We start from the raw sequence: 15,741 nt of genomic DNA, 5'->3' as shown, positions 1-15,741 counted from the left end.
AAAAAAAAAAAAAAAACGGTCCGGTTTTTGTGAAAAACCACATCAAGTCGGTAATACCGGATTTTCGCCACTTGGGGGCGCAATTGACTCATTTAAAATAAAAAACGACCATAGGACAACAGAGTGACAGTAACACGTTGTTTCTTTTATTCCTTACAAATAAATTTTGCAGCTAACTCAATCAGTGCAAACAAGGGTTGCCTCCTTCGTCTGGCTCAAAGCCAAAGTGTTGCCGTAGTGGCGCATTCTTTGATTTCTTCGAGACTAAATTGTCCACCATTATTGACTCCCCAGGCTACAGTAGAGGCCTCGGCGCATGTGTACTCGCACGCCCTAGCTCAGTCCCCGCCCCACCCCCACCCCCCTCTCTCTCCTGCTCGCTGTGCGCTTGGTGAAGAGGCAGACACAGGTGCTCACAGACTCAGGCGTACTATAAGCGGAGCGGACTCCATGAGGAATGTCCGCAGTCATTCGGGCTTCCATAGTCGAGCGCACTTCCGCGTTGTAGTTTCCTGCAAAAATGTCCGTGAAAAATCCCCGCGATGTGAAAAATACATGCTGAGCAGTCTTTTGTGTGACACTGGTGCGTTGAGCAGAGTCTGCGCGGTCGTGCTTTGTGCGCACAGGGCTTGCGGACGTCCGCTTTTACCGGGCGGACCTCTGCGGCGTCCGCTCCGCATACGTTCCGCCCGAGTATGCGGTCCGGTCGGTCTCAAAAAAACAAAACAAAAAAAAAAACCTGGTCCAAGACGGAGTACCGAACCGAATTGGTATTACCGAGAACCGACCCAACCCTATCATTTATTAGCAGATATCGAAGAACAGCAAAGACTTAAGTTAATTATCATGTTGTAACATTTTTCAGAAACTTTATGTGATTTTAAAAATTCGTCTTGCTCTCAAATTTGCAGCAAACTGCATCATACATACATGAAGTTTCACCCACATCCTCTAACACCACCCAATTAAACTCCTGTTCTCAGGATGATTGAAATCGCTGGCACTTTAGCTTTGCCTGACACCATTTTTTCACGAGTACCTGATTGATACTGTGCATGTGCAACTCTTAATAGTTACTAGAGATGAGCAGGAAGCAAGAGGGCTCACTCCTTAGCTACGTCCATCAACATCTCTGGTAAAAACAATGTGTTTATTTCCTTTTTACCACTTGCCCGATAAGGAAAGTGAGTTGCTAGCTTTACTAGCTCAACGTGGTACTTTACTTGCCCCTGGCAATCGGGCAATCCTTACTGTTGAGCGTTGTAAGATTACAGGTTTCCCTGACATTAGCATGTAGCTACATGTAGCAGTGTAAAAGAATATAAACACTTTCAGTAGCGTTCCCGCAGCAGATGACAATATCAAGAAATCTGTCATGATCTGACATCAGGTTGTTTCAAAAGTAGAAAAAACGTAGAAACCAAGTATCCAGAACGGTCTAAAGCCTGATGTTTTTGCTCACAGGGACACATCTGCATAGATTTACCTAATTATCTGAAACTTTGGCTACCTTTAATATGAACCCAAGGAGAGGCATAATAGGTCCCCTTTAAGTTAAAATTAAATACGTAATGCTTTTTACAACTGGCATGAAAACAACCATGAACCAATTAGACTGACTTTTTTTTTTTTTATACCAAACTGCTCTCAAGAAACTATCAAAATCTCGAGCTAAGAACAGAATTGACATCTCTGACACAAATCAATTAACCAATCAACACTTTTGAAGGGCTGTCAGGGATTACACAACAGGAATCAAATTATGTATCAATACATTTAAAGAACCTGATCATACAATGTGTCATGTAAGCCCTCCATAAGGATCTGCAGACACCTTACGTACAGTATTTTCACAGTCCTAAGTCGAGGAGTCTAACTCACTGAGGAAAGCTCCCAGCCACTGTAGCACAAAAGAAACATACACTCTATAGTGAATTACCTTTGCGACGTTAATTCATTTGCGTATAATTAGATAATAAATCTTGAGGAATATAATGATTGCAACGAGTGTGGTTTTAATTGTGTGCCCCGTTTGCTGCTGTTGATTCATTAATCAAAGGGGAAAAAGGGTTGACCCTCAGAGGAGAGCAAGGGGTTTAAGAGGCTATTTGTCAGCGGGGTCCCACCCCTTGCCCTCAAGGGTGTACGAACACACACATGCACACATAGTCAGACACACACTTATTATCTCCTGGTGGAATTTACAGTTAATGTTCTTGCTTTGTCAGCAGCAGATAGAGACATTGTGACAACAAGGTGCAGTTTATTGCTCTATTTCTAATGACTTTCTTCTGCCAACAAAACACTACGTTACCACTAACCTTAACTTACATCTTAACCCTTATCTAAATCTTTTCCTTTGTATATCTTCTTAATGCTAAAGAAAAACCTTTGATATAGAATATTCACCTTAGTGCCCCAGTGAGGACTTTTGGTCCCCCATAAATCCAGTACTACACAAACATGTACACGTAAACACACAGAGGAGTCGTAACAAGGCTGTAGCTGATTCACCTTGTCACTCAGGTCTCTGGAGACATAGAGCAGTATGTCCTTAGCCACATCTGCAAAAAGCTGCTCGCCTGATACCTGGAAAAGCAGACACAGAGAGCACACACCTGCTTAGAGTCATGATTCAACCTTAACGTAACCTTAACAATACCGTCATGTGATTTATATGCAGGGTATTAAATGTAGAATCCGATGCAAATGCTGAGGCAGCCTCATTAAACACAAGCACATATGTGTGCGCAGTATGTGTGTCTGTATTTTGAGTTTGCATGCACACTTGTGTCCTAATTCACTTTTTGTTTCTGTCTCTGTCCACTCTGAAAACAGGCCAGTATACACTCCCGAGAACACTAAAAACTATAGCAGTCAGATCCCAGTTAGGGGATACTTGGCAAAAACTGTCAACAAGGAGCCTTACAAATGTGTGTTTTAGGACTTTCGATGTCATTATTAGCGTTTGTATTTACTCTGAAGCAAAATCGATGTTTGCCACATCTCACAACAATGATTTTCGCTGACTGGGTAATATGGCGATGTATTACTTGGATAAGAGAGAGACAGAGTGATGGAGGGATAATTACCCTGACAGATAAACAAAGAACGTTCACACACACAGCCAGAGACACAACCACACACACACCTGGGAGGCAGTAATGTAGGCTACAGCCAGCTGAGCCTGGTCATACAGCATCTTCTCAAAGTGGGGAACATGCCAGGAGGAATCTGTAGAGTAACGATGAAAACCCTGCAGGAGAGAGACATTAGGTGAGGTACAGTATATAAAATGATCTATATTATAACAACCAACACTACGTTGCTGTGGCAACACCTGAACTGAAACAACAGAACATAAAACACTTAGACTCAAACAAACAAAATAGGGCTGCAAATAGAAAATATTCTTTATTGCTCAGACCCTGTCTACACTTATATATATATATATTTTTGAAAACAGACATTTTTCCCTCCATTAGAAAAGTAATTCTGTCCACACAACATTCATTTTACAAAATAACTTAGTTCTAGAACATAAAAACAACTCCAAACTCTCACTGGCGTCAGTCGTCTTCAGCAGTCTCCTCTCATCACAAAGGTACTGAAGTTTACAGGCTAAGATTACCTTTTTCAAAACACCTACTGCAGTTCTCATCATTATTGATTCCCCTTCAATATAAGTACTGAGGAGCTCATTCAAAGACAAGGCTGATGCTCTAGACCTGCAAACATTTTCATTCCACTCCTCACAGGCAACAATCTCAAAATTGGCCCACCAGCTGCTGATTCGACCAGGCGACCGTCGTTTCTTTTTGGCTTAAAACCGCTAATGCTGAGGTGGAACACTGAGCACAGCAGACAGCTCTGTTCGTCCATGAAGGCATGCAGCAATACTAAGTTTAAGTGTGAAGTAGTCATTAGACCAAGCATTGCTGACAAATATAAACATGTTTACTCAAATCAACAATGGGCATGTGCAAATTGAGGAGATGACATCAGTGTTTCCCAAATGCTCCATTGTATCTACAGACACAGAGTAGCCAGGGTTCTGACAGCTCTCCACCTTAGAAAGTGTTTCAAAAAACTCCCCCTTGGTGACCTGAAACTCAATTTGCATGTAGACAAGAAGGCCAAAACATCTAGGAAAATATCTATGAACAAAAATATCTGTATATGTGCAGACATAACCTTATAATCACTAATTGTTTAGTTAATATTTCAGTCAATAAAATAACAGAAAACAGTGAAAAATGCACACTGTAACTTCCTTAAATTGCTTTTCAATTCAAACATGTATGAACCTGAGCCACATGGTCGTGGATGCCTCCCAGCGCCATCATGCGGAGTGTATGTAATGCCATCTGAAGAGCCTCGACCCCCTCTGAGGTGGAGCGATTCACAGACCAGTAGGACATGAGGAACATCAGATTCACTATGGAGGGAGGGAGGGAGATACATATAAGTAGAGAAAGAGTCCGGTGAAGAGGACTCAATAGACATAACAGGGCTGGAAGCCTGAAACATGTCCACTGCAGTACTCGCTGAGTCTACAGTACCTGGTGTGGGGAACTTTGGAGCCTCTCTGAAGCCACCATACTCCTCCTCGTAGGAATGCGCCAACTGCTGGAAGCAGCGATTGGCAACGTCTGGGGTCAGTGGAGGACTCTCTCCTGGGTTTGCAGTGACGGCGGTGCCTTTCTTTAAAGCGTCAAGGATCCTCTCTCCACTGGACTCCAAGGAAGCTCGGTTATTCTGCCACTGAGGATCACAAGTCATGCTTGTCATATTTAGGTGTGACAATGATGCTGAGAACAAACAAGAACGAAAGATGTACTTTGTAAAACACTTACCTGTTCCATGATTCTGGCGAGAACTGTTTTAAACCCTGGCCTTCTCGCACGGTCTGAGGGAGGGAAGTAGGTGCCTCCAATGAAAGGTCGCAGGTCAGGGGTCAACCACACACTCATGGGCCAACCTCCACCTCCACTTGTTGCCTGCAGACATGAGCAACCAACAGTCATGAGAGAGCATCAGAAGAGGAAAAAATAAATACAACAGGCTTGTGTGAGAAAACCTAAATAAAACCGCACATGTACACACACCTGTACAAAGGTCATGTAGACCTTGTCGACATCGGGTCTCTCTTCTCTGTCTACTTTGATGCACACAAAGTTGTCACTCAGGATTTTGCCAATTTCCTCATCTTCGAAAGACTCCCTCTCCATAACATGGCACCAGTGGCACGTTGAGTAGCCCACTGATAGTCAGAGAGAGAAAGATTTAGTGTCATTTCCTGTACATGCACATACATCATATCAGAGGTACATGCAAGTATGATTTATATGGAGTAGCTCTCTTCTGTTAATACCAAAACACAAAGTGGCCATGTGTGAGAGGGGCTTCCTACCTGATAAAAAGATTGGTTTGTCTTCAGTCTTTGCTTTGTCAAAAGCATCTTGTCCCCATGGGTACCTGAAACAGGCATGAAATTCATTTACAAAATTATATTGGATTTCAGGAATGTGTGCCCATCAGATTTTTTAAAGGCACTCACCAGTCAACAGGGTTGTGTGCATGCTGCAGCAGATAGGGCGACCTCTCCTTGGCTAACCTGTTGGTGTGTCTGTGAGGGGAAGATACCGGCTCTTCACCCCCTGACGCCATGCTCATGAAGACAGATGAACTGGACACACAAACATATTTAGAATGTTAGACGCTGTTTGTTTGCCACAATGTGGAGAAATCTGCACAACATCACAGACATCTTTAAAAGACTTATTTTGTGTGCATTTAGTTACTCCAGATATCCTATTGAGCAGAAGATCTGATTTCTACAGAAGAACTTTTTTCATTCATTATCATGGTACTTTAATACCTCCGCATGCCATGAATTAAAAAAAATATTATTGACTTCTTTTATGTGAATGGCATTAAAGGGTAACTTCAGCATTTTTCAACCTGGACCCTATTTTCCCATGTTTTTGTGTCTACATGACTGATATGAACAACAATTTCTGTATTTAGTCCAGCAATAAAAGAGAGGGCTGCAGCCAGCAGCTGTGACATGCCTGCAATGTATCCAGATGGGGCAACTGTGCACCGTCACTGTAAGTCCATTAAAAGTGATTATTTTTGCCACAGACAGGTTCAGGTCATTATTATTTCAAGTGTTTCTTTACCTTTCACTTGATCCAGTCAGTTTGTTACTGTGTTTACGCCTCGTTCTGAAATCTCACAAGAGGTGACTTGTTGCAGTAAGAGAACACTGGAAACACGTGTGAGAGGGAACAGTGTGTCGTGTTGAAGTATAGAAAACGTAGCTTAGCCTAATTTAAAAGACTTTAAATGTCACAGATGATTATACAGCTGATTTCAACAATGACGATTAAGCCTTTGAATTCAACAGCCACCCATATTTATTTGAGCCAGATTACACATCTCGTGAGATTTCGGAAGGAGACTCGGACACAGTAACAAACAGACAAGATCAAGCAAAAGGTAGAGAGACACTTCAGACACTTACGAAAACAATCTAAGCCTGTCTGTGGGGATTCATACCCATTTTTAATAGCCTACAATGACATTGCACAATTGCCCCATCTGGTTACATTGTGAGTGTTGCACAGCTGCAGTCCTCTCTCTCTCTTAATACTGGACTAATTAAAAAAAAAAAAAAAAAAAAGATTGTTCATAACAGTCACTTAGACTGCTTTCACACCTAACCTGTTGGGTTTGGTTAAAACAAACTTGATCCGTTTGTGCAGTTACTACAGTTTATTTGGGCTGGTGTCAAAGCTATCATTCAAACCCTGATGCAAACAAAAAAACTGAACCCAGACCACTTGAAAAGGTGGGTGTTGGTCAGCTTCCAAGCATACTCTGGTGCAGTTCGTTTGTGGTGTGAAAGAAAACAAACCACTCACGGGATTTTATGATAGCAGATAGGTGATTTTAACAGGATTTCAACAGCTAAATCAAAATGAATCTGCTGATCGTAAAATCAATCTCATAACTGATCCTGATAAAGGCCATGTATATCCCATAACCTATTCATGCTGATGCATACGTGTAACCATAGTAACACATATGCCCATCATCCATCCATCCATTTTCATCTGCTTATCCCGGGCCAGGTCACAGAGGCAGCCGGCCAAGCAATGCACCCCAGACGTCCCTCTCCCCAGCAACACTTTCCAGCTGCTCCTGAAGGGATCCCGAGGCGTTCCCAGGCCAGACGAGATATGTAATCCCTCCCGCGTTTCCTGGGTCTACCCCGGGGAATCCTACCAGTGGGAAATGCCCGGAACACCTTTAACGGGAGGCACCCAGGAGGCATCCTGATCAGATGCCCATCAGCACGGGTATTTTGCCTGATTAAAAGGCTGGTAAAACTGCCATGATTGTATCCAACCATGTGTACATTGTCGGTTCATTAACTCTGTTAAAAAGCGTGTGACAGTGATCCAAAAGTATTAAGCCTCGAGTCATTGCTGTACAAGACACTTTCTTTTCATCCTGTCTCTATATTAGTCACATTCATAACATGAAATCAATTTGCAGTGTAATAATAGCCTACTAATAATGCTTACAATCAGTTCTTTCTCCATCAGCTCTTTGTGACACCAAAGACTATAAGTATAAATGCTTGAGAAGCCGAACAGGGCTACATAGACTTCTGTCAGTCACCAGAATTTGATTTCTTCATGTGGGTCCTGATGTTGCAGGATGACAAACACCAAAACTGTCCAATCAAGGAGTTACCTGTCAGTCGGTGGAAGCTCATGTTGACTCCTCTTGATTCATTTATAAAAAGTCAGTGTGAATAGGGGCTGAACCAGATAACCTGAATTACAGGTGTGAAAGCAATCTTTGACACAAAAACATAAGGAAATATGGTCCAGGTTGAAAAATGCTTTAACAGCTATGTACAAGAAAATGATTGCATTGCTCTTGCGTTAGCCTTTACACTGATGGTGCCAATCCTAATCAGAGAATATGGTACCCCTAATGGCTGTATTATTAAGCTTCATTTAAACTCCAACTGAAAAACCGCTGCACATTTTAATGCTAGGCAAAGATGTGTGTCCCTGCAATAATATTTCACTCTTAACAAATGTTTTGTATGACACAGACTGGCATGTCACAGCAGGGAAAACACAGGTGTAATTATTAATGTTAGAAATGGCTGCAATGCATAAAGGTTGCTCCAGTTGTAGTGTTGTTTCCACACTGGGTCAGTTAAAAAGTTTTTGGCCACTCACGAACTAATGATACATGTACTGTGGTTCTCCTGCTATAACATGTCAAATGTTCTGCTGTCAAAAAGGTGTATGGCAGTTTCTGTTACAGAAAAGAGCAACACTGAGCGCGTTTACATGCACACTAATAAACCGATCATTATCTGATTTCTGGAGTTACCTGATTATTCAAGTGGTCATGTAAACACATGTATTTGTTAATGATAAAAACAAACAGTACTGTAAGAATATAAACTGTCAGCATGATGAGTGCTTTATTTTGCAAATATATGACGTGTACTTTTCGAGGTTTTTCAAGGATATGAGTACCTACTGTAACAGGAAGTTTGAGTTTTATGTCATGTACTTGGGGAGAAATCCAATTTAAGGACTGAATCATGTAAACCAGGTTTTTCTGATTATCAGATTATTGAAGTGCACGTAAACGCGTCAAAAAGGATTATTACCATTACCTGATTATTCCCAGTTATCTGATTATTGTGCGCATGTAAACGTGCTCAGTGATTGCTGATGTAATATTAACTCATTAACAGCAATCCAGGCTTTGACAGCGTGGAGCTTACCTAACGTTTAACTTCACTACAATAGTCCAGTTGTATAAATCGGCATGCATGCTATTAAAATAAAGTTTTATCACGCTGTCAGTTAGCTGATATTGAAGAGGGTTGTTCAGCAGCTCCCTGCAGCTGCAGTGGCTGCCAAGCACCGTAGCTGTTAGCTCAAGGACAGTCATGTCGAATCCCATTGAAATATTCGCTACGTGAATGTTACTTTGCTTATAAACAAAAATACATGTGCCGAAAAACATGACTGAATACACTGTCTGATATTTTAGACATTTTCTTAAAATTCGGCCGAAATAGCTATGAAAAATGCATTTGATTTTACTAAATGTAACACTAAGGCACTTAGCTAGTTTGTACCATTAGCAGTGCAGCTGGGAAAATGGTTAAAAAAGCAGCTAAACTACTGGAAAGAGTGTCGCTTGTTTATTTGTGTAGTTACACCGAATTAACATACAAGGCATTCGGACCCTAGTAAAATGTCTGTTATCACAGTAGCTAGTCTCCTGGCAAAAGTTAACGTTAGGGGAATATTAAATTGTATGATTTTGTATTGGAGTTTCGCGCATCTCTACTCGTCCAAAAGCACGCCAACAATCGTCGCAACAGCTACCACGCGACAAGAAACACAGCACAAACATTTTGACGCTTTATTCACTTTGTTGTAAACTCAAGCATGTTTGCTGCAACTTTGCTACAAGTGACGCACATCTACCGTTAGCAACCCATTAGCCGTGGTGGTTTTACCTGAGGTGGTAGGCCGGCTGGGGATGGCGGTGGAGCGGTGACCTGCCGCTTGGTGGGTGGGGAAATTGTCTGAAACACCTAATGTTACCCCCCGAGCTCTGCTGTGGACTGTCCGCTGCCAGGAAAGCTGCAGTTAAAAGGCGTGCAGGTTCCACGCGGCTATTTCTGGACGCCGACCGACGCCATGCTAGTCTTAACATCCTAATCCAGCAAAGTGTCTAGCTTAGTTGATTTAGCGACCTTGCGTCAGATACTTTGTTTCCACAGACCAGCCTAAACTTCCAGGCATGAGGTGAACATTTTATTGCAGTACCATGAGTTGACACACGACAGCGCGCCAACAGGTCAGGGACACTCAAAACAGCGTGTGTTGGTTTCTATAATAATACATCAATGTTTTTGAAAGAAGGAAGTCATTGAAAGCATTGTAAAGGGAGATGGGGAGAGAATTAGGGGAGACTGGGTGTGGTTGTAACGGCACCACTTGAAAAAAGTGATAACCAATGAGTCATGTAATGCATTTATTGTATGACCCCTTCTTCCCTAACCATGCATGTTAAATTTTATAGAAGTATGCAGTATTGCAGCTAAAATACTGATTTTCAGGAATGAAACTATTTTTTCAACAAAGTCCATATTTTGATTGGTCCTGATACTGCTGAAGTTAGAATTATGTAGGACCCTACAATACCAGAGTAGCAACACACACTGGTCAAGCGGAAAGTTGGTCACGTGCCCTCTAGTGACGGGATAGCGAGTTGCATATCCGACCAAGAACTGACTAAACTTCAGTATTTCTGCATTGCTGACCAGGAATTCTTGTGCATTTTCAAAGTCAAGCAAACCTAAAAGCATAATCTACCGCAATAGGAGCATCGGTGACCCGTTTACAGGTAAAAAAACAAACAAACAGGTGTCTACCATAATCTTACTCTCTACATTTTGAAATAAATTATAAGCATGACTTAACAGGCCCTATGACCAAGACACCTAAAAGTAAAAACAAGGCCGTTTTGATCAACTTACAAGCAAGTGCGCATCAGACATACTGTAAGTGAATGGGTTTTCTGGTCGTGAGGCTAAACTTCAGCATACCACAGGAGTCAATGGAAGTGTCGTCACTCTGGTATGGTAGGGTCCTAGAATTATGTAACTTGTATCAGAGACTATGATCGGGTAAAACATGAGGCATTTCATCTCTGATCATTTCAAACCACCATGCTGCAATAGCTGGCTGAACCCTGGCTGACAGGAGTGGGAATGGTTTTAGCAGGGGCGAAAATCCCATTTCATAGTTGGGGGGGGACAATAAACAGTAAAATTTTAGAGAATAATTCCAGGGGGGGTACAAGGTTGGGTACAAAAAGTTGTAGCCTGTCTTTCATACAGCATCTTTTACTGCAATTTGATGCTTTAATCTTCTCTCTATCTCTCTAACAGGCAGAGTGAATGTCCATACTTATGAGAAATGGCTTAACAACTAAACATTTCCTGCAATTAAACTGGTAAACTGGTTTATAAACAGTGTGCTGTCAGATCTGCCACTGTGCACGTCACAACCGTGCGTAATAGTCGCGCGTAATGACCGCTCCTCGTCCGTTAGACTGCACGTCTTTCATGTTTGTCTCACTGACAGGTGGAGAGCCTACAGACAGGTACCCATTAGCTACGAGCCACTCCGCCACTGACTGCTCTTGTCCAGTCCTCTCCCTCTTCTTTCTCTCCTGTCCTCTCTGACTATCACTAAACTCTGAGCTTAATCATTAGCTTTTAGCTTAGCGGCACTCGTAATTGAGCAGGCTTTTGACCAATGCAGGAGAAATGTTGCAGACAGTTTATATTATCAGCCTGGGCCTGGGGCTTGTTGTAACAGTAAATGGGATGTGTTGTAACTTGTGTAAGTTAAACTGTGTCTGTGTAAGTGTACATCTTACCCTGCGATGCGCTATGTGGGCAGCGGTTCCAGCCACACGCTGCTACTGCTGCCAAGTAGCCCCGCCCATTGGAAGGAGTGTGGGATATACCACTACTAGGAATGGGAGGGGGGGGGGGACTAAATCTTTTAAGATTTAAATAGCACATTATTGCGCAATTATAATGAGCACAGCTTACATTGTGCTTTTAATAAATACTTCTGCATTGTTCAAAAATTATTAATTGTGTCTCAAATTATTCTAGGGGGGGGCAGCTTTTTCTGAAGGGGGAGTCATGTCCCCCCTGTCCCCCCCGGGATTTCCACCCCTGGGTTTTAGCACCCCAATGACAAGTAGGCTAACATTTTCTCTATCCATCTTATTCCTTTTTTCAGCCTGCCAGGAGCGTTGGTGAGAAAAACTGACAGGGGTCTGCTTGCACACGTACTTAAATCTGCATCAGATGAGGTAAGGCAGGGAAAGACGCTAAGGTGTGTCCCCAAATAATACTCTATCTACCATGTGACATTGAGCAGATACTCAAAATAATAATAGATAAATAATAATAATGCAAAAAAGATTAAAAAACAACAACAACAAAGCTTCTAGGAAAGAGGTTCATTCAACCCATTCTCATCCCAACTCATCAAATACCGCCACTTTGACAGTGAACCTGAATGTCAAAACATGACAGGCTAGGTAGCTGTTTGGGTTCGTGGTGTGACAAAGATGAGCCAGACTATCATGTTAGTTGACAACAGGCTTTAGTTGCACCTGTCCAGAATGCAACAGTGTCAGGTGGAAAGGAACACACACAAAGCATGCTGGGAGATTACTGACCTTAGAAGAAGTGCACTACCACTGAACATCCAATAGGTGGTGCTAGAATATCACCTGTAACTGTAGCCTCATGTATCTGTTTTAGACATTCACAGACAGTCTTGATTGATGATCGTTACATGTATTGTGAGGAAATGTACAGTTTCTGCTAACTCCATACATACAGTCTTTATCAAAATAAACTTACTACATAGTTTAACACTTTGTTTTATGATTATTTCCTTGGGTTTATGAAACAAAACTTCCTGGTTAAGTATAGGCTACAAAAGCATGTGGTAAGGTTAATAAAAAAACATCATAAATTGGTTTAAAATAAGTACAGTTCTTACTAACATAATGTCATTTCACCCAACATACATAATGGGACATATGTCACTGGTGTAGCATGCTGCACATACTAGCACACTACATTGTTGTTAAAATATCTCCATTGACTTTTGGGTTCACATGGGAAACTGCAGGCTCCTGGGTGAAAGTCCGGTGTTTCCTTATACCATCCACCCTATAGGGACGTTTTCACACTTTATGTGTTGGTACTTTCCAGCAGCTTCAGAAATAGCCGCCACTCAGTGCGTATTGTACTGCTGTGAAGTGATGCCAACATTCACTGACAAAGCAGCAGTATTTGATGAGTTAAGTTGTTGTCGGCGGCATCAGAAATAGAATCCCCCATGTGCGTATCAAACCACAAAAGGTCCCTTTATGCGTCAATATGTGACAAAGCAGTGACGAGTGGGAGTGAAAACGGGCTGGATCAACACAGCTGTCCTTTGTGGGAGATCACAGCAGTCAAAAAGTCTTCAATGTGCAGCAAGACGATGTCTTGATTGAGGCAGCACACTTGTATTTTTGACTCACTGAGCATCAGAAAGGTGCAAGTTAGCATGTTAGACCTTAGTGGGAATTGGTTATTAGTTTTACTTAGTGTATTTTTTGTTAGTGTATGGTTTTTAATTCTACAGTCTTATTTAAGAAATAAGGATGCTTGATGCCAAAATTTGACAGCTCTAACACAAAAAATCAGTGTTACAACCATACCCAGTCTCCCCTTCAAAGAAAAAACAAAAGAACAAAGTGGAATGTGTTTCCACTATGCTTTCACATTCTTCAAAGTATTGAGATTGACAATCGTTGAGACGAAGTCGTCACGAGTCACCAAGTCTGAGCCCACAATGTTCATAGGTGTTTTGCGACCTTGCTGTTTGACCCACCGCAGCAGCCTTGGCAGACTCCTCTGTACGACGTTGGCAAAGTTGTCACAAAAGCGAAGGATGTACAAGAGTATCTTGACATTACTTGGCAGTGTCAGGTTCAGGCCACACACAAAGAAACCTGCAGGTCATGGAGGGCAAATGAAAACTCAGCAATCATTTCATGGAACAGAACATCATTTTTAAAATGGCTCAGTTATTCATAAATAACAGCAATGAAGACATTATCAGCCCTTGTCACCATGTAGAAAGCGAACCCCTTATTGTTAACAACAGCTCATTGAGCCACAAGAGCAGAGAAAACTCACACTGAAATGGCCGTGCTGTTTCCAAAACCCGCCGAATTTCCATTTCAACTTTTGTGGTGTCCATACTGTTGCCGTAGTAATAAGGTATTTTACTCCATAGCTCAAAGTGCTGTTGTGCCGGATGATCATATGACACTATAACGTTCGTGCCTTTGTCCCAGCACCTCTTCAGTGTAGGGATGATTTCCCGGTGTGATACCTTAAAAGATTTTATTATGGAAGTCGTATTAAGCTCAAGTTGTTTTTATGTGAAAACCATCTTACTGTAGGTACTTTAAATATATGTTTACTTATTGATCTTAATGGAAAGTTTCAGTATACTTTACCCTTTCACGGAGTTTGGCTCCAAACAAGGTCTTGATGAAGCTGATAAGATGGCTGTGGAGCTTATCTTCGTTATTTTTGTCGAACCCTTTGAAGTTGGATAAAGCCAGGATCAGGATCTCTTTGGGGTGCTTCTCTGCCCAGTCGTTCATGACCCTGAGAACAGTCTGATCACAATGGCAGAAGGAAAGTTTTTAATACAGTTGGCATCAATTATAGATATCGTTTCCATTGTACCTCTTTACTTTGATATACTTTTTCATTTGGTTCGACTTATTTAAAAGTAAAATGCTCTCTACATTTTATTGGATCATTTAGATTTTTTTATTGCTCATGGTAAAATGTTAATGGATGGTCAAATATCAAAAAATAGCTCAACTGCAAACCAACTGCAAAAGTTACTAAGTTATTCTGATCTCACCTGACCTCTGTTATGCACAATGAGTCAACTTTTGTCTAAACTTGAGAGGGATGATGAAATCTTTTGCTGACTGATGTAACACAGCAATGTTCAGGGCCGTACCCAGGATTTTAGAAATACTGAGGTCATGAGTTCATGTCCCCTCTCATATGCCCCCCATACCAAAAATCTCTAAAATGTCATTTAAAAGTTTTTTTTTAGGCACATTATATGTCTTATCTATTTGGCTATTTGCTACGTCATATTTTCTGTACGTTATTTTTGTTGTTTGTTTCTTTATTTATACATTTATTGAAATAAAAGTTAAGGGTTTAAAAATACTGGAAGCCTATAAAGTAAAAAGTCCTGATACCACAGATCACTTATGATCCACAAAGATTGATTTCCTCCTAAATATTTATTGATGTATAAACATAGATGGATTACTAATTGGGCCTACAGAGCATAGGCCCAGGGGCACATAATGTCAGGGGCCCCCTTGGTCACCTGCAAAATGTCACTCAAATTGACATGTACTGACCTCTAAAAGACACAAAATGACTGCAGAGAAATACAAAGGAACTACAAAGAGACCCACTAAGCAGACACAAATATACCCCAAAAAATGACTTCATAGAGACAAAAATAGCTACAAAGCGATGCAAATGAACTACAAAGAGACACAAAAAACTACAAAAAGACACAAATATACCTCAAAGAGACACAAAATGACTTCAGAGAGATGCAAATGAACTACTAAGAGACACAAAACAACTACAGACACAGATATACCTCAAAGAGACTCAAAATAACTTCAAATAGATGCAAATGAACTACAAAGAGACACAAATATACTTCAAAGAGAGACAAAATGACAGAAAAGACACACAAGATAAGCACACATGCGAAGGAAATACAAAGGCACAGAAAAAATACCAAAAAAGACACAAATATACCTCAAAGAGAGACAGAATAAATACAAAGAGACACAACATTACCACAAAAAGATGCACACAGACTACAAAGAGATGCAAAACAAACAAAACTAGTCCATCCATACCCACTGGTAGCTTTGTCACCTTCTACCTATGCCAATCCTCAATGCCTATGTGCAGTTTCACATAGATTGACCACATCAGTGAGTAGAAAAACATGGGACAGACAGAATGAC

At 41.3% G+C, this 15,741-nt stretch overlaps 2 protein-coding genes across 3 annotated transcripts in view; both read right to left on the bottom strand.

Moving 5' to 3' along the window:
* The window catches only part of spata20 (spermatogenesis associated 20), a 72,643-nt gene extending 60,932 nt beyond the window's left edge, over positions 1-11,711 (bottom strand). Inside the window, exons 1-9 of the mRNA XM_050059548.1 lie at positions 9,575-11,711; positions 5,561-5,689; positions 5,414-5,478; positions 5,109-5,263; positions 4,857-5,000; positions 4,563-4,764; positions 4,308-4,438; positions 3,152-3,256; positions 2,515-2,589 (exon numbers count right to left, since the gene is read on the bottom strand). Of these exons, the coding sequence (XP_049915505.1) occupies positions 2,515-2,589; positions 3,152-3,256; positions 4,308-4,438; positions 4,563-4,764; positions 4,857-5,000; positions 5,109-5,263; positions 5,414-5,478; positions 5,561-5,689; positions 9,575-9,774 (1,206 nt within the window). The 5' untranslated portion in view covers positions 9,775-11,711. The remainder of the gene's footprint in view (positions 1-2,514; positions 2,590-3,151; positions 3,257-4,307; positions 4,439-4,562; positions 4,765-4,856; positions 5,001-5,108; positions 5,264-5,413; positions 5,479-5,560; positions 5,690-9,574) is intronic.
* Positions 11,712-12,130: 419 nt separating this feature from the next.
* Positions 12,131-15,741, bottom strand: part of LOC126399535 (PI-PLC X domain-containing protein 1-like) — a 7,690-nt gene continuing 4,079 nt past the window's right edge. For both annotated transcript variants that reach the window (XM_050059562.1, XM_050059563.1), the window contains 3 exons: positions 14,173-14,337; positions 13,847-14,045; positions 12,131-13,659 (listed from right to left, as the gene is read on the bottom strand). In XM_050059562.1, coding sequence (XP_049915519.1) covers positions 13,418-13,659; positions 13,847-14,045; positions 14,173-14,337 — 606 coding nt within the window. In that variant the 3' untranslated portion in view covers positions 12,131-13,417. The remainder of the gene's footprint in view (positions 13,660-13,846; positions 14,046-14,172; positions 14,338-15,741) is intronic.

Source organism: Epinephelus moara, chromosome 13 (genome assembly GCF_006386435.1).
Source record: "Epinephelus moara isolate mb chromosome 13, YSFRI_EMoa_1.0, whole genome shotgun sequence".
Taxonomy (NCBI): Eukaryota; Metazoa; Chordata; class Actinopteri; order Perciformes; family Serranidae; genus Epinephelus; species Epinephelus moara.
The sequence above is the reverse complement of the archived record's forward strand: the minus strand, read 5'-3'. Positions and strand labels throughout refer to the sequence as shown.